Raw genomic sequence first — 17602 nt, 5'->3', positions numbered from 1 at the left:
ATCACATTAAAAAATTCTTTTCAGTGTTTTTAGAAAACAGTTGAGCAAATTTTCCAAGACCTTAAGAAGTTTTTCTTAAGTTTGGAAAGGAAATAAATGGAAATGCTTCTTGCACACAAATTACAAAATAGCTCATAGTGAGCATGCAAATAGTTTGTTTGATATCAAGGTAAGAAACATATGGCATAAGACACATTTTTCATTGATTACAATAAAGGTGCAAATGTTTGTAAAAATCATATATTTTATAAATTACATGAATTAGATATACACTTACTTCCAAAAGTTAAGCACAAAGATGTAAAATGCAAAAAAATCAACAAATACTGCTTTGATCGACACAAAATTCGGCAGGAAATTAGCATATATATTTATGCATAAAACAAAATCAATAATTACATACAGAAATGAAAACAATACAGCCAAAAGTTGTTAATCTGGACTCATTGGGACTTCGGCGATTCCGGATTATAGATCATCAATTTAAATCTGGTAAGATGGCATGCAGAAATTATAAAATTAAAAACCTGAAACCATAATTTATGAAATAAAGAGCAATTATGATCTAAAGGGTCTTAAAATTTACAAAAAAAAAAAAAAAAAAAAAAAAAAAAGCTTAATAATTGTTTACTTTATTAAACATTTCCTTCAATGCAAGTTGTTTAGGTTGCTTCGTTTTTTGTGCTAATACTTTCTCTTTAATTCTATAAACAGACATAATTTCTCGTTCAGTTCCACTGTTCAAGTCCCGTAATTGCTGTGTCAAGAATACCGACTAACTTGTTAATCGAAATTTTTTCATTTTCAATAACCTCTCTGTGACTTTCTTCACTATCAGAAGCGATGCATTGAAACATGCTTTTGCTTTGTAGATCCTTTGGCAGCTCCAGAATTGGAAACTCTTTTTGACATAATCGAAAGTTCAAGCTTACTTTTTATAAAATTGCTCTAATAGTCTGCAAAAAATAATAAGCCAGATCCAATTAGAAGATTATGAAACAATGCAATCTGCAACATCAACTAAAATAGATAATTTTAGCCTAGCTTATACCATCCGTTATACATTAAATGCGCATGCGTAAATGTATTATGCGCATGTGTAAATTGATATACATATGCATAAATGTATTATTGCATCGTTTACGCATGCGTAAATGTATTATGCGCATGTGTAAATTGATATACATATGCATAAATGTATTATTGCATCGTTTACGCATGCGCAAAAAGTTTGTAGCTTTGAGGTCCGGATTAAAGATCATTCTGGATTACGAACATCTGGATTAAAGACTCTGTACTCTATTAAATTTTTTTAAGTTATCGGATAATGACATACTGGAGACTTATACAGAATTATGTATAAAGTGAAAATAAACAGCATAAAATGAAAAAAAAGGACATTAATAGGGTATGTGATCCCCCCTCATCTGTATACAAAGTTTACACCTTGTGACCATGCTTTCAATTAGGTGGTCAACCACCGCAGAATTAAGCAATTGCCATTCTTCTTGTAGAGCAGTTTCCTGCTCAATAAGAGTGGCTGGAGGTGTTAAACGTGAAGATACAGCACGGCCGAGAGCATCCCAAATATTTTCAATGGGATTAAGGACGGGTGAATATGCTGGCCATGCCATACGCACAATCCCTTCACTCTCAAGGTAGTCATAGCCGATGTCAGCTCTATGGGGACGTGCGTTATCGTCCATTAAAACAAAAGTAGGGCCAACTGCTGCAGTGTGAAATCTCACAATGGGTTCTAGGACTTCATCTCAATATCGGACAGCCGTCAAAGAAACCTGTTCAAAGATGTACAGGTCGGTGCGGTATCCTAATGAAATCCCCGCCCACACCATAATGCTTCCGCCTCGGAATGTGTGATGTTTTGGGATTGATTGCGTGTTCGATGTTCATGCCATATCCTTATACGCTTGTCATCTGGCTCCAGAGAAAATCTTTACTCATCAGTAAACATGACATTGCCCTAGTTAGACACATTCCAATTAACATGTTCCTGGCACCATTATAATCATGCCTTTCTTGATTGAACAAATAGAGGAACACAAAATCGAGGTACCCGGGCATACAGTCCACTTATATGTAATCTTCAGCATACATTAGCTGCAGATATCGGCTTACAAATCAACACTGTAACCATAGATGTCACACGTGTGGAGGTTGCTCTGCGATTCCGCTTGGCTACAATAGCAATATATCGATCTTCAGCGGGGGTTGTAACCCTTGGGCGACCGGCTACGGGCCTTCGGATAACTGTTTGTGTGGTTTGGGATTGTTTCCATAAACGTGAAATTACAGAATGATGAACACCGAAGAAAAGAGCAACATATGTGATCGACTGTCCTGCTTCGGTGTGCCCCACAGCACGCCAGCGCTCAGAACAGCTCACATGCTGTTTGCTTCCATTTGTCTTCTGGAACTCATTAGAAACACGCATGTCTTGAAAATAAATTGTACAAAAGTTTTAAACACCTTCTATCAGCACTTACAATCAACTTCTGTAATCCTTCATAAAGCTGGCTTCTCATAAGACTGCCTTTTTTGCATATTTCTTGACATGAAAGCACGATTGGCTGTTACCTAACATATTTGCATACTTCCATCTACCTATGCAGCGAATTGCATCCTCTTCAATTCTGATTGGCTTCCGGAAATTAGCATTTTCCTCTCCCTGATTAACTTTTGGAACAACTTAAGAAATATGTGCACTTCTTTAAATTGCCTGATAAAATATGTACCACTTTAAAAGAAAATAACTTATGCTTAACTGAATTGCAGTATCTCTCAGGAATAGAAATTTGCCAATTTATACAGATGATAAATTGAAGACTTTACACATTTTAGAAAGCCACATAGCCAATAAAATTGCCAGCCAATATAATATTAATAATATGAGAAATAGTAAATAAACTGAAGCAAACTTTCTAATGTAAAAATCTAATATTTATATTTTCTCCCCAAATAACTAAAGTCAAAAGTCTTTAATTCGGACTCGTCGGGACTTCGGCGATTCCTGATTATCGATTTTTCCGGATTATAGATCATCAGTTTAAATCAGGTAAGATGGCATGCAGAAATTATAAAATTAAAAATATGAAACTGTAATTTATGAAATAAAGAACAACTATGATCTAAAGGGTATCAAAATTTACAAAAAAAAAAAAAAAAAAAAAAAAAAAGCTTAATATTTATTTGTTTACTTTATTAAACATTTCTTTCAATGTAAGTTGGTTAAGTTGCTTCGGTTTATGTGATAATACTTTCTCTTTAATTCTATAAACAGACATAATTTCTTGTTCAGTTACAAAGTTCCGCTGTTCAAGTCCTATAATTGCTGTGTCAAGAATACCAACTAATTTGTCAATCGAAATTTTTCCGTTTTCAAAAACCTCTCTGTCACTTTCTTCACTATCGTAAGCGAATTATAATGAAGTGGAATTTGATTTAAAGTATATCAAAGATGGAGTACATCATGATGAAATGCTACATTTAGTAAGAAATTATAAGCCAAATTAAATAAAAACATCTGAACTGAAGATAAGGATAGTGCTGACAGATCAACTTCCAATCCGTTGCGCGCCGCGACGTCCCCCCCCCATGATACTAAGTCAGTCAGCTTTTGACTGTTTGCTGATATCATAGATGAAAAAGCTGAACATGAGTGAACTTATGTTTATGGCCCTAGCGCAGTGCAAATTTATACTGGCGGGGAAAAAAAAAAAAAAAAAAAAAAAAACAGCAGCAACTACTTTGCAAGCGTACTTATGTAGAGATTTAATTTATAAACTATATAATTTTTATAAACTATGAGACATTTATATCAAAGATTTTAAGGCCTTTTTAATGGCATTTTCTCAATTATAAACTTCCAATATTTTATAGAAATCAGTTTGCAGTCCTTATGGGTTTGTAAAATTGAAAGTACACAGCATTATATATAAACAGTACCCATGTAATGCAAAACATATATCTAAATCCAAACTGAAAAATTTTTTAAATCAGAAATATTTAGTGATATTTAAGTTAACAAGCCTTAAAAGAAAGGAGAATAATGTTGATCAATTCCTAGATTGTTATAATCATTAAATAATATCAACAAAATCATAAATCTGATGATGGATAATTATTAAATTTCAAGTTACATAGTGAGCTAGTATACTTTTTAATCAAACATTTTATCTACTCTTAAATTTTACTTACTTTGTAAAATATTACATAAATATATATTGTTTATATAAGAGTGTCCCTCAAAACTGCTAAATGGGTATTTAAATACTCCACACTATAATAAGAAAAGTGCACAATATTTTTAACACATGTGTGAGTGTATGTCAACGAGGTGTTTTTTCTGGAACAGTGTTTTTACGTTATTCATGTTTACTTTTTGAACAAATTGTTTAAAAAAATTAGAAGACTGTTTCATAAGAAGTTTTGGGATAAGGCCAATTCAACAATCAACTGAATGGTCCAGCAGTTTCATAATAATCTCACAATATCCTCACGTGAAAACCCATCATAGCACTACTAAGAGACAAGATTTGAAGCACATAATTGAAGCTAATCAAAAGTTGCCTGTTCATTTTCTCTTCCTGCAAGTTTAACAAACCTACTTCAGTGACACAATGTATGCTTTGTAACTTGAAACTGAAAACGTACTGAAAATTGGTGCAATATAAGTTAAAGCCTGTTGATGAAAGCAAACATTATATTATTTTCAGTAAATAAACACTTTTCTCATGTTGGTGTGCATCAATTTGATGATGCATATTTCAGTGATGAATATGGGTGCATCTGCATGGATACATCAGCATATTAGTTGTTGTGTGCAGAAAAATCCTCATGAATCCATTCAGGTTTACATACTACAACTACTACTAATAATAATAAAAAATCAGGATATAGTGCAAAATTCTGATGGGAAAAAAAAATAATCCATAAAAATGGTGCACTATTAAGATATAGTTAAATGCTGCTAATTAAATGCACCAGAATGCTGCATGCTATTAAGACATAATTAAAGATTTGATAACTAATTTAGACAGAACTGAAAATTTCATATACTACTATGATCCTTGCAGAAAATGATGACCTTTTTATACACATTTTCCGATTATCACCTAATTTTGCAGGGCATTCGACCTCCACACAACCTTGATATCTCATCTTGTGATTTTTTTCTTATGCAGCTACATAAAGGATAGGGCATTGAATCCATGAATCGATAAGCATTGCGAATAAAGCATCAATTAATAATTTAAAGCAGAAATTCACAAATAAGATTTACTTAGTGCAGCCAAATTGAAATGAGTCTTTGTGAAAATGACAAAGCACATAAATGCATGTCTAGAAGTTGCATGTTGAGAGGGCAATTTGGACATTTACCGTAGTTATCATATAAATATGTTTCTGGAATGTGCAACTTTTATTAAAAATTTGCTCTTTTTTTAAAAGTAAGGGGTCCCCTGTATAAAGTTAGTTGCTTATATAAAAAACTCCATTTAAATAACCACTGAAATTAAAAGATTACTTTTATGATGAAACGGCAGTTAACAAAATTAGAAATTCTAAAGCATATTGTTGCAAGCATACAAGTTTGTAATAGATTGAATGCACACAGCTCCGATGATAGGTTAACAAAATTTATTTTATTGAAAGAAACACATCAGAGTTCTGAAACTTTCTACAAAAATAGTTATACAACTCTTCCCAGTGTCACAAAATACAATTAATAGTTACACTTCAAACTACTCAGAACATTAAAAACAATGCAATGCAAAGCACATCTGAAGAGGAAAACCAGAGTGGAGATATCTCAGTATTCTAACTTATGCTGACCTAACAACTGACAGCAGATCTCTGTCTGTCATATACAGTTTTCACTCGGCCGCTGAGATATTTCTAGTACTTTCTGCTGCTTGAATTACTACTGGAACGCATATGAGGGCCAAATTATGTTTGCAGTTACACACAGCATCAATTACAGTTATTCAATTACAATTACATGTACTGGACCCAAAATATAGGTAAATGGTTATCAAGTTTGGCGACTTTTGGCAATTCTTCTCTAAATTTGGTGACAAAAAGTAGTAACCAAAACCACTGCCAGCTTGATAGCTCGCCAAATTAGCGAGATAGCCATTTACTCAATTTAAAGAGATTTGTGCCTGCATTCTTACTTTTCTCGCAAACTTCGTCTCTCTAGATTTTCATGTTACATTATAAAGAAAAATACACCAATTTTGCATATAATTACACTGTCATTGCAAAGTCATTTGCCTATGTACAAAATTCGTAACAATATGGATTCTTAATATCCTTATATAGATCTTTTAAAATCTTCGCTTTATTATTGCAATCAATTATTGTTTATATGGAAAGGAAAAAACGACTGTGCACTTTCAGAACATTTACTTACATATCAAAAACCACAGTTATGAATTATATAAAGAGCATTAAGAATTATAAATAATCTGTTTGCTAAAAAAGTAAAATATGTGTAACATCTTAACATAATTTGAATAAAAATTTAGCTAAATTTTATATTAAAAAAAAAAAAAAAAAAAAAAAAAAACCAACCTCAATTTGACGCCTGGTTTTCTGGGCTACAAACATTCGCTGCAAGACAAGTGGGTGCAGAATTAAATATACATGCAAATTAACCAAAATTAAGAACTAAAATAAACATGCATAAACATTAAAAAATGATCAAGCAATTACATAAAAATAAAAATACGTACCCAAGAATAATTACTAAGAATAATCCATACATAAAAATTTACTACAAAAAACATGCCTCAAAAAAGGTATATAAAAAATATAAGATATATGTCACAATTAATTCTTAAACACCACTAACATTTACTATAAGTATGCATAAAAACATAGCATACGGAAGTCATAAAGTCATAACATGCATCAGTTTTGAATTTTGAATTTCAAGAATAAATAAAAGCATGTTTCAATTAAAATAGATAAAAATAATGCAAACAAAACAAAAACTCATGAATATTGATAAAATAAAAGCATAAGTAAAACATACATTCTGTTTATCAAGAACATCATAGTATTATCACTCCATATAGATTATTTTTAAACTACATCTGCAATGCAATAGCAAGAGGCTAATTCACTTTTCAATCAGCAGGAGCCTTTTCAAAAACTATACTTCACATACACCCAAAATATCTCATGAAAGAGAAGATTTACAATTTATACCTTCATATATAGAGCACACAACATTGTACCTAAATACAACATTTATATCTCTCTACATCCATAGTGCAAGAAAATATAATATAGCTAGGAAAAGAAAAATGCTGATTTCTAGCAGCGATATGTAGACTAAAATATCTTATCTAAATAATATTAAGACATAGGATTTTGTAATTCCAAACACGAAAGTGAAATATAGGTTTAGTAATACTGCAATGGAATAAGACAAAATTAAATTTTCCCAATACTAATTTAAAAGTTAAAATCTGCAATTAAATTTGCACTCGCATAGCTGAAGCTAATATTACTAGCACCTTTCATTCCTCTTTTGTGTGTAATTTTAAAGGATTTTGACTAATCATATAAGAAATTTATAACAAAATAGTCAGTGGCAAATTTTAAGCCACAACAGACCTTTTAAAATTTGGCAAAAAAGTTTTAAGTTTAATTTCATGAATAATGTTCATGACTTCTAATGCCGTCTACTATGAATATCTTCTACAAATATTTGTTGTGATGCTAATTGGAAGTAACTAGTTTCTTTTCACAACTGCTTAACAGAATATTTTATGAAAATGTCTGCAGTTTACATTTTAATGAATTTGGGATTAATCTAAAAATTGGCATTCACATTTATTTGGAAGTCTATACATAAGCCTATATATATGCCATGTAAGAAACACCCCCAAAAAAGAAAACATATTTTTCTACTCACTATTTTCATAAGAAATAGTTTCCAGATAATGTCTTGCATAGCCTCTCAGAATTAAATTATTGTAAAGATGTAGTCTTTTCACTGTGAACCTCTCTAGCAGTTAAACATTTTATAGTAACAAAAATTATGAAAAGTTATTTTAGATGATAAATCAAACCTTGCTGAATCTACATAATTCATTAAAGATAATGCTATTTATTTATACAATTTATATCTAAAGTTGTAGTCCTAAACAAATTATTAAACATTAATATTGCAAAAACTTGTGTGAAAGCTATAACAGAACTGACTGTATAAATGTAAAATCGGCCATATAAGGTTTGTTTTTTCCCTCCTCACAAAATTTCTTGTATATTATAAAATACTTCTTTCGGTCACAATTTATGAATAACAAACCTATAGATTGCAAACATTAAACAAACATTTTTTATCCATTCACAAAGTTGCCAATGTGTTGGTAATTTTCACATGAGTGTGGATAATCAGAAAGTACCCAGCATCTTTAAGCAGACAGATCCCTGATTGCCACAAGAATGTCCTCACATAAAGGTATGGCATGTCAGAAAAAGGAGGAAGGACCATTCTCCAACTCCTGTTGCAATGGCCAATCAGAGAAATTCAACTTGTATTTTTTATGTCTCAAAAGTGTGATTTAGAATAAACATTTGAACCCAGATATAAAAACCAGTTTATAATGAACAGACCTTTAGGTCCCCATCCAGTTTACCACACATTTAATATTATTTTATACTATTACAGCAAATCTCCAAAAGTATGACAAACTATTGGATATCGATTGAAACTTCTGTTGTTTTGCATTTTTCAGAATTTCTACAGGTTTTAACAACTCCCTCAACCAAAAAAAAAAAAAAAAAAAAAAAATTTAACCATTAAATTCATCCACATTTAGAATGTTAGAATCCACATTCCATCCATAAAGAAAACACCTTTATGCTACTATCTTTTATCTTTACCCTCGTTTTTCCAAACAAAGGCTATGCGAGACAGATAAGAAACATAACTCTTAAGAGAACAAGAATACAATAATCTTATCTTAGGACACCATATGTTGCACGTAACTGATGGGGAAAAAAAAAAAAAAAAAAAAAAAAAAAAAGAATAGGTTTTCTGATCGAGCAGCTAGACAGAGCTCTATTTAAAGCTGATCCTAAGTTTTGAAATTAATACTACTATACCTGTTTCATCTTCCAAGTTTGTTTTTGTTTAAGAAGAAAGCTGAGCTTCCAAATAGGGGTTTTACATTTTTTAGGCCTTTAGCAAAACATAAAACTTTTTTCATAAATGTTATTGAATCTTTGTGCTGCAAACATTCACATTATGCGGAAATGATAATGTTCACACTAGACAGTGGATGAAACATGTAGATGATGAAATTACCTTTCTTTTCTATGTTTTTCAGAAGGGTTTACTCTTACATATCCTTTGACCAAATCCGGCATTCTCTCTGCACTCTATTTCTGAGCAAAAAATTCATTTGGTTCCTAAACTGTGAATTCGAACCTTCTGCATTGAGGATAAGGGGAACATTATTCAAAAATTACAAAATGGATGCAGACAAAATTAATATCTGCCAGAAATACAATTTATCCAAATTTACAATTGGTACCATATGAAAAAATCAAAACTCTAATTTCTGCTCATTTAATTATTTAGGTATACAGAAAAAGTTGTGAAAGATGGACTACAGTGATGGGGAAGAAACACTGCAGAAATAGTTCGCCATTCAAAGAAGCAGTGATCTGCCAATATCTGGACAAATACTCATGACAGTAGCCAATAAATTTGCCAGAACTTTGGAGTGAATGTAACAGAAAAAAAAAAAAAAAAAAAAAAAACAACAACAAATTTAATAACTACATATAATAATAATTGCAATTAAATCTTAATATAATTATTTTAAAGTTAAATTTGTCCTTTACTTCTTTTGGTAGATACGACAATGTTAATGATCCATTTTTCTTATCATATCAGATACAATGAAGCGAACTTTTGGTGCTTTGAAGTTCATTATATCAAGGTTCAACTGTATAAATTTCTTATCAATCTAATTCTTCAAATATGGCACTGTTTTACATATATATTCTGACATAAAATCAAAGTTTTTCTGGGGGGGGGGAACTGCTAATTTTTTTCCTTTATAGTTTGATTGTACATTTAGGCATAAATATCAATTTTTGTAAAAATAATACAAGCTATTTTGAATTTTTTATATTTAAAATTTGGCAGAAATCTTCATCCTGGTGTTTCAAAAAATTCACTTGCTGAACTTCCAACTGATGTCAATCTTTACTTTTTTTTTTCAATCTGTTCCGTGAACAATTTGGTTCTTCTTTTGATCTCATCCAAGAACTATTTTGTGCTTCCAAATTGGTGTCTATCAGTGTTTTTCAGAAGTTTAAAACTCAAGCTATTAATTCTCTATTTTAAAAATAAAATTTTTCTCATATTCAGAAAGGACTAAAATAATTTTAAACCACATATCTTAAAATAGTTAAAATGTCAGAAATATATTCGGAGGATTTAAAAAAAAAAAAAAAAAAAAAAAAGAAGAAGAAGAAGAAGAAGAAGAAGAAGAAGTTATTTTAAAATTTCATTCATTTGCAAATAAAATTTAATACTGGGATCATCAACCATACGAAAGATTAATATCAGTAAAAGGGAAAAAGCAAATTTTAAATAAGTCAGAATAGTTACCAGTTAATTAGAATGGTTATCAATTTTTTTTAAGTTATGTTTAGAATGCCTGTCAATTAATAATTATCTGCATAGCCCTTATTTATGTATTATTTTGAAAAATGCAAAAATTAACATATAATAAAAGCTGCCAGCAAATATGCATATATATCACTATTAAAATCCCCCAAAGACAGCCACTGGTGTATCTCAGAAAATAATTAAAAAGAAATTTACTTACATTATGAAAACTTCAGATTATTAATTCTAAAAACAATCAAATATTAGAAAATTTTTTTATTTAAAAATACTATTAAAACTCATATAAATACTTCATTTCTCTTATCAGGTATAAACAAAATCTATACCTTTCATAAAATTAAATCTTTACCGTATATGAATGAAATAAAAAAAAACTAAAAAAAGAATACAATTTCAAAAGTTTCTCTGTCCATTTATGCATGTAGAATGGGATCATTCAGTATCTCTTTTCTAGAACACAATACAGTGAACAGAAGAACATCAAAATATTAGAAAAATATATGTTACAGTTTGAACAAAATTAATAATACCAGTATGAAAAAAAGAGCTTAAAATGTACATATTGTCATAAAATTTTATTGTTGCCTTCAGACTTAATTTGGGATGTAGATGCTAGTATAAGAATTACAATTAAAAATTTCGCACTCGATAAACAAAAATTTTTACACACAGCATTAGAAATAATTATTTAAGGCATTAAAAGATATTAAATTTCTTATCCTTTTAGAGATACATGTTGCAAAATGATATTCAGGTAAATAACATATCAATTAGTTTTTAAATGGTTCACTTTCTTACACTGATAAGTACTTATTTTTAATCTAAAAAAATCTGGGCCAGAGCCCCCACCAGCAAATTCAAGAAAAGAGATTTTGTGAGAATATTCAAGGAAAAAATTAAACTTAAAATGCACCTACTGCTTAAATTTTTCTTTTATTTTTTTATGTATAATAAAGCACATACGGAATTTTCAGTCATGCAAGACTTACAAGCTATTTTGTGGTATGGTCAATATATTTTTGTTTATTTGGGTTAAAGAATGTGCCAGGATTAATTTAAAACACATTGTTTGTTCATTTTCACTTTTTTTTAATTATTATTCTTTTTTTTAATGTTCCCTGTGTCTTTATGCTCGATTGTTTCAGAACACAATTTACTACAAGAATAAACAAATAAAAAAATAAGGATGAAAAAAGGTTCAGAGCATTCTAGACTTAACAATTTTTTTTTCTTTCATTAGTCCTTGTTACGGAGCAGTGAGAGCTTTAGTAGCGGGAGGGGGGGCACCCTCGGGTTCACTGGGCAATGTCCCACTGCAATGGGCATCCCGAGTGACTGGCAGGTAGCATTTGGACCAGTGTCGCTGTATGGCGATTAGTGTCCATGTCTCTGCAGTGCAGAGAAGGGGGTTGAGCCTTCGGTTGCCGGCACCATAGCAAGGCGCGAACATGTATAAGAGAACTAGAACTAGTTACATCAAGTGTGCGACAGATAACCTGAACAAGTATTATTAAATTAAATAAAAGTACTTTATTATATTATTAAATTTGGAAAATTTTGTTAAGGCTATCTGGTAGAATAAAATAACAAATGGCAGCAACACTGCTGCCATGTTTCTAGGCTGTATTTATAATAAACACCTACTTCTAGACTCACCTACTTTAAAGCAAAAGTTGGATATATTTAGCTCAAAACAGGACTATTTTTGAAGAAATAGTTATAAATAAAATTTACTATATTCAAAATATTTTAATCTTGGAATAACAGAAATAGAACACATTATATATTTAGTATTAAAAAACTACCTGCAACAGCCTTACTCCTCTCAACCACTTCACGAGCAAGTGCACGGTTCAAAGATAGTAAGTGAGCCCTTTTTCGTTTTTCCTCACTTAGTTTTTTGTGCAAAGCTTCTGGGGATTTACTCCTCTCCTCAACAACATCTTCATACGTACTACAGATACAGGAATAAATAAACTTACAACACTATTAAAGAATGATGATTGTGTTCACACATCAATCAGATTCCATCATATCAATTCATAAGATATGAATGAAATAAATATTACAAGTAATGAGAATAGCAACTTCTAAATACATAGCTATACAGATAAATTCTGCAGTTAACATACAGTAACATACTTTATTTGAATATGATAAAAATGAACAAATTTTTCAAAGCAAATAATTGCCTAAACAATAGCTTACAGGATATCTAAATTTACTTGCTTACATGTACAGTACATAGTCTGAAATCTGAATGCCCAATATCCAGAATGATCTAAATTCCAGACCTCCAGACCACTAGCAACATTTTTATTTTTTAATTTTTTTAGTGTGCTTTACGCATGCACATTTGATATTGTTTCATACTAAAACATGTGGAGAGTCCCCAACCTTAATTTCACTTCAAGCACTAAATAAAATACCTACATAATGAAGAAACAATCTCTTACTAGCATAAATCTGTATGATCAATAATTTGGATCCATAGCTGCCTTGTTGTCTAGCATACACCTCAAACTGAAACATTCTACACTGAAACATCATTGATTTTACATCTACTGAATAATTTACATCTTTAGCATCAACCTAGCAAATAATTATTTATTATTATTTTACTTTCATCACAGCATCAGTATCAACACGTGGCAGATTTAGAAGACTTCGGTGCATGAAGGCACTTCAAACAGGCTTCTGGGTGATAGCCACATCCTGAACAGAAAGAATAGAAATCGGGCACAGCATTTTTGTAGCTAACATAATGAATATGGATGAGATGAGATACGGCCAAGCTAATCTCAAGAATGCCAGCTAAGTCATGTCTAGCTAAGTTACCTGTACAGGAGGATGTCAAACTCGCAGCCCGTGGGCCGCATGCGGCCCACAACAAATATTTTTGCAGCCCGGCCAATATATCGGCAAATAATAATATATAATAATAAAATAACATATCGACGAAGAAAAAAATGAAATGTTTACTGCTAAGTAATTAACGATAATTTATTCAGTGTTATTAGATTACTCACAGCGAGCTGACACACACACTACTTAAATTACAAATGCGTATGAGTAGCTTGCGTTCAGCTACCTTCGGCTTTTGGGGGACACGTGCACTCAGAACTTGTACGCATCCCCCCGATAGCCGAATGTGGCCGAACTCATGGTCTCAGTTTTCCAATCATAGTTTTGTATGATATATTGGTGCATGCATGTGCATGCACTTTGCTTTATTATTAATTATTACTTAATTCATATTGTTACGGATTTCATAGTTATTTATTTATTTAGAATTGTAATTAGATTTGCTTCATGTTGCCTTAGCAACGCAGACTATTTTTGAAAAGACAGCTGCGTTGGAAGGTTAAAAATAGAACAGCACGTACATTTAATACCTAATAAATAAATATCTCATAATTGCTGTTGCCATCCACAAAAATCCAGATATTTATAGATGTTTCCAGTATATTCGAGAAATTAATTATAAAGCTTATAAAAGCCAAGAACAAACAACTCATCTCAGTAGTAGCTGTAGTTCTAGCGAACTGTTTGTTTACTTAATGCTGTGATTGATTTGTAGCGATTTCGCTGTGAGATAGAATTAGTTTCTCTGTTTTGAATTGATTTTTGCTAAACGTTTGACATTTTGTGATATTGTTAGAATATTTTTGAAGAAATATTTCAGCATTTTGATTTATCTCTTGTGGAAAGAATAAATTTTTGTTAACTTTTTAACATTAACCGTGTTTATTCCAGCCCTTTGTATTCAGTATGTCTATATCAAAACCAAGTGGTAGTAAAATTAAACGAAAAATCGCTGACGAACATAGAATATTCCAAGTAAAATGGGAATTAGAATATTTTTGCTGTGAAATAAAAGATAAAATAATCTGCTTGATATGTAATAATACTATTAATGTACCAAAGTTATATAATATTAAATGTCATTACGAACAACACAAATCGAAATATAACAATTACGAAGGATTAATGAGAGAAGAAAAGTTGAAAGAGCTCAAGTTAGGAGTGAAAAAGCAACAGTCCATGTTTAGTAAAGTATTGCAAGAAAGTGAAGTGGCGGTACATGCAAGCTACGTCTTGTCCGAGTTGATAGCTAAATATTCGAAGCCTTTTACTGACGGTGATTTCATCAAGGAATGCCTAATGAAAGCTGGAGAAATTGTTTGTCCTGGAAATGTGAAGACTTTTCAATCAATTTCATTGTCTCGAAATACAGTTGCGGAAAGAGTTACTGATTTAGCCGCGAATTTAAGTGATCAGATCAAAGCAAAATCATCTAGTTTCGAAAGTTTCTCCATTGCCTGTGACGAGAGCACGGACATTAGTGGCAAAGCTCAATTAGCAGTGTTTCTTCGTTTTTGTGACAAGAATTTTAACATTTTTGAGGAATTACTGGAACTAATACCGATGCCTGGTACTACCATAGGAGAAGATATATTTACTTGTGTTTTTGGACTTCTGCAGAAATACATACAATCTAATTTTGGCAAAATTAAATTCTGTAGCTACAGATGGTGCTCCATCAATGACCGGGAAAAACAAGGGCTTCGTAGCATTTCTAAGAAAAAAACTTAGTAAAATTCATGGTTCAAACATTCATCATATGCATTGTATTATACATCAAGAAGTTCTATGCACGAAAGTAATAAATATGGAGAATGTTTTGTCATATATATAAAAAAAGTTATAAATTTTATAAGATCTCGAGGTTTAAATCAGCGTCAATTCACTGCTTTCTTAAGTGAGTTAGATAGTGAATATTCAGGTTTGTCCTACTATACCGAGGTACATTGGTTATCTTGCTTCAAGATTCTCAAACAATTCTGGGATTTGAAAGAAGAAATATGTCAGTTTTTAAAAACGAAAAATCAAGACGTAAGTTTGTTTTACGATCCAATATGGATACAAGATTTATCTTTCTTGGTTGATATAACCAAACACTTAACCGATTTAAATTTATCGTTACAAGGAAAAGATCATATCATTACGAACATTGTTTGACATAATTAAAGCATTCAAATGTCAACTAGTTCTTTGGGAAAAACAACTTAAAAATGAAGATTTGACGCACTTCCCGTCGTGCAGCATGAACAAATCAAGTTTAGATGATACTTGTTGGTATCAAAAATACGCAGAAAAAATTGCAAATTTAACAACTGAATTTGAAACGAGGTTTAATGATTTTAGTTCCCTCGAAGACAAATTTTTTTTTGTTTTCTTCGATTTTCTCAATAAGTATTGACTCAATACCCAGCCATATGCAAATGGAGGTGATCGAGATTCAATGCAACTCAAATTTGAAAGCAAAATTCATTGAAGTGGGCATGCCTGAATTTTACAAATATTTACCAGCCAGGTTTGAAAATACTCGAAAATTCGCATATGAAATTATTTCCATGTTTGGTAGCACTTATCGGTGCGAGCAGTTATTTTCAGTCATGAAAGATAATAAGTCTCCTACTAGAAACCGTATTAATGATGCTCACCTTGGGTCAGCGTTGAAAGTTATAACTGCAAACAAAATTTTTCCTGAAATAGGAAAGATAATAGCAGAGAAGAGATGTCAAGTATCAGGACGTAAACATTAAATTTTTCTTGTTCTTTTCTATATAAATATATATATGTTTATTATTGTATTATTCGAAATAAATGTACATTTCTATGAATATTGATTTTTTTTTTTTTTTTTTTTTTTTTTTTTTTGCCACCCGCCTAAAGTTAAACCTTATTTGTTTGGCCCAAGTGTACCTATGAGTTTGACATCCCTGCTGTACAGTAACAAGTCAGTGTTGCAGTGCGATGAACTACTGTTCAGCTAAAGGTTGCAGGTGATGAATTAAAATGATAAGCAATATATAGTTCATAGGGGTATAACTTATTCAAAAGTCGTGGCGTTAGATCGAAGCAATGCGAAGTGTGCCACTAAGATCCAAAGAGAAGATGAATGAGATGCTGGCTTAGTGCAGTGAGTGAGAAGGCAGGGTATCTGACTGGATCCACTTGGACACAATGGTGGAACTGAGAGAACAGTACAATCTCATGCAAGTCAGGCATTGGTGGATGGGTGGGACTCTCTCAGAACCATACAATTTTGAATTTAAAAAGCCAAAAACATAGAAGTGGATAAAAAATAGATTTAAAATTTTGAAAATAGAAACACTGAAAGTAAAATTTAGAAGGTAAGCAACTATATTAAGTGCAGCACGATTTCTTTAGATCTTTTTTTATTACTTTGATCGCTGAAGTTGTAACTCAACACATAGACTGTGGTTTTTTAATTAGCTTAATTTCTTATTGATTTTTGCTATCCATACACCTACTTTGCATATGTCTAATTCATTGTGGAGTGCTCTATTCCTAATTAACCACCAATATTTAGGAATTTGCCTAAAAGTTACATTTTGCATTCGCTGCAGCCTTTTTAAGAGAGTATTAAATAAGAAACTCCAGACAGAAGGCCTACGTGAAAAATGGATGCACATGGTCTTACACAAAAGTATCTTGTTTTCTAGAGAGAGAATAGAGTTTTAGGCAATTAAGGGCTTGAGTAAAAAGATAAGCAGCAATTTCAGAAACGACTTAGGCAGCAATATCTAATAATTACTTTCTTTTTTTTTTACATTAGTAATTGAACATGGTATTACATTGTCTTATGTTGGCATTACACTTGGCGATGATTACAGACTTCACTGAATGTGCCTGTAAGTAAGACTTAACAGAAATTTCTTTCCATATGGGAAGGGGGGGATATTTTGTAATGATACCCCACATGCCAACATTTAATGCTGTTTGACTTGAGAGTAACTGATTTGTTATTCAGATAAGCCCAGGACTGCCAATAGAGCTGGTGCAGCTACACCAGGCAGGAGAATTTAAGGGAGGCAAATTTTTAAAATTTAGAGA

General features: G+C 31.4%; 1 protein-coding gene across 4 annotated transcripts in view; it reads right to left on the bottom strand.

The window, feature by feature from the left end:
- LOC118198148 (uncharacterized) overlaps positions 1–17602 on the bottom strand; it is a 146369-nt gene that overhangs the window by 17482 nt on the left and 111285 nt on the right. For 2 of the 4 annotated variants that reach the window (XM_085816635.1, XM_085816634.1), the window contains exons 25-26: positions 12484–12632; positions 6592–6630 (exon numbers count right to left, since the gene is read on the bottom strand). In XM_085816635.1, the coding sequence (XP_085672761.1) occupies positions 6593–6630; positions 12484–12632 (187 nt within the window). In that variant the 3' untranslated portion in view covers position 6592. Of the gene's footprint in view, positions 1–6591; positions 6631–9340; positions 9467–12483; positions 12633–17602 lie in introns of all 4 variants that reach the window. The other 2 variants (XR_015041113.1, XM_085816632.1) reach the window with 2 other exon arrangements.

Source organism: Stegodyphus dumicola, chromosome 5, assembly GCF_044657685.1.
Source record: "Stegodyphus dumicola isolate Sdum_Otavi_A_Nest chromosome 5, ASM4465768v1".
Taxonomy (NCBI): Eukaryota; Metazoa; Arthropoda; class Arachnida; order Araneae; family Eresidae; genus Stegodyphus; species Stegodyphus dumicola.
Note: the sequence above shows the minus strand (reverse complement) of the source record. Positions and strands in the feature narration are given on the sequence as shown.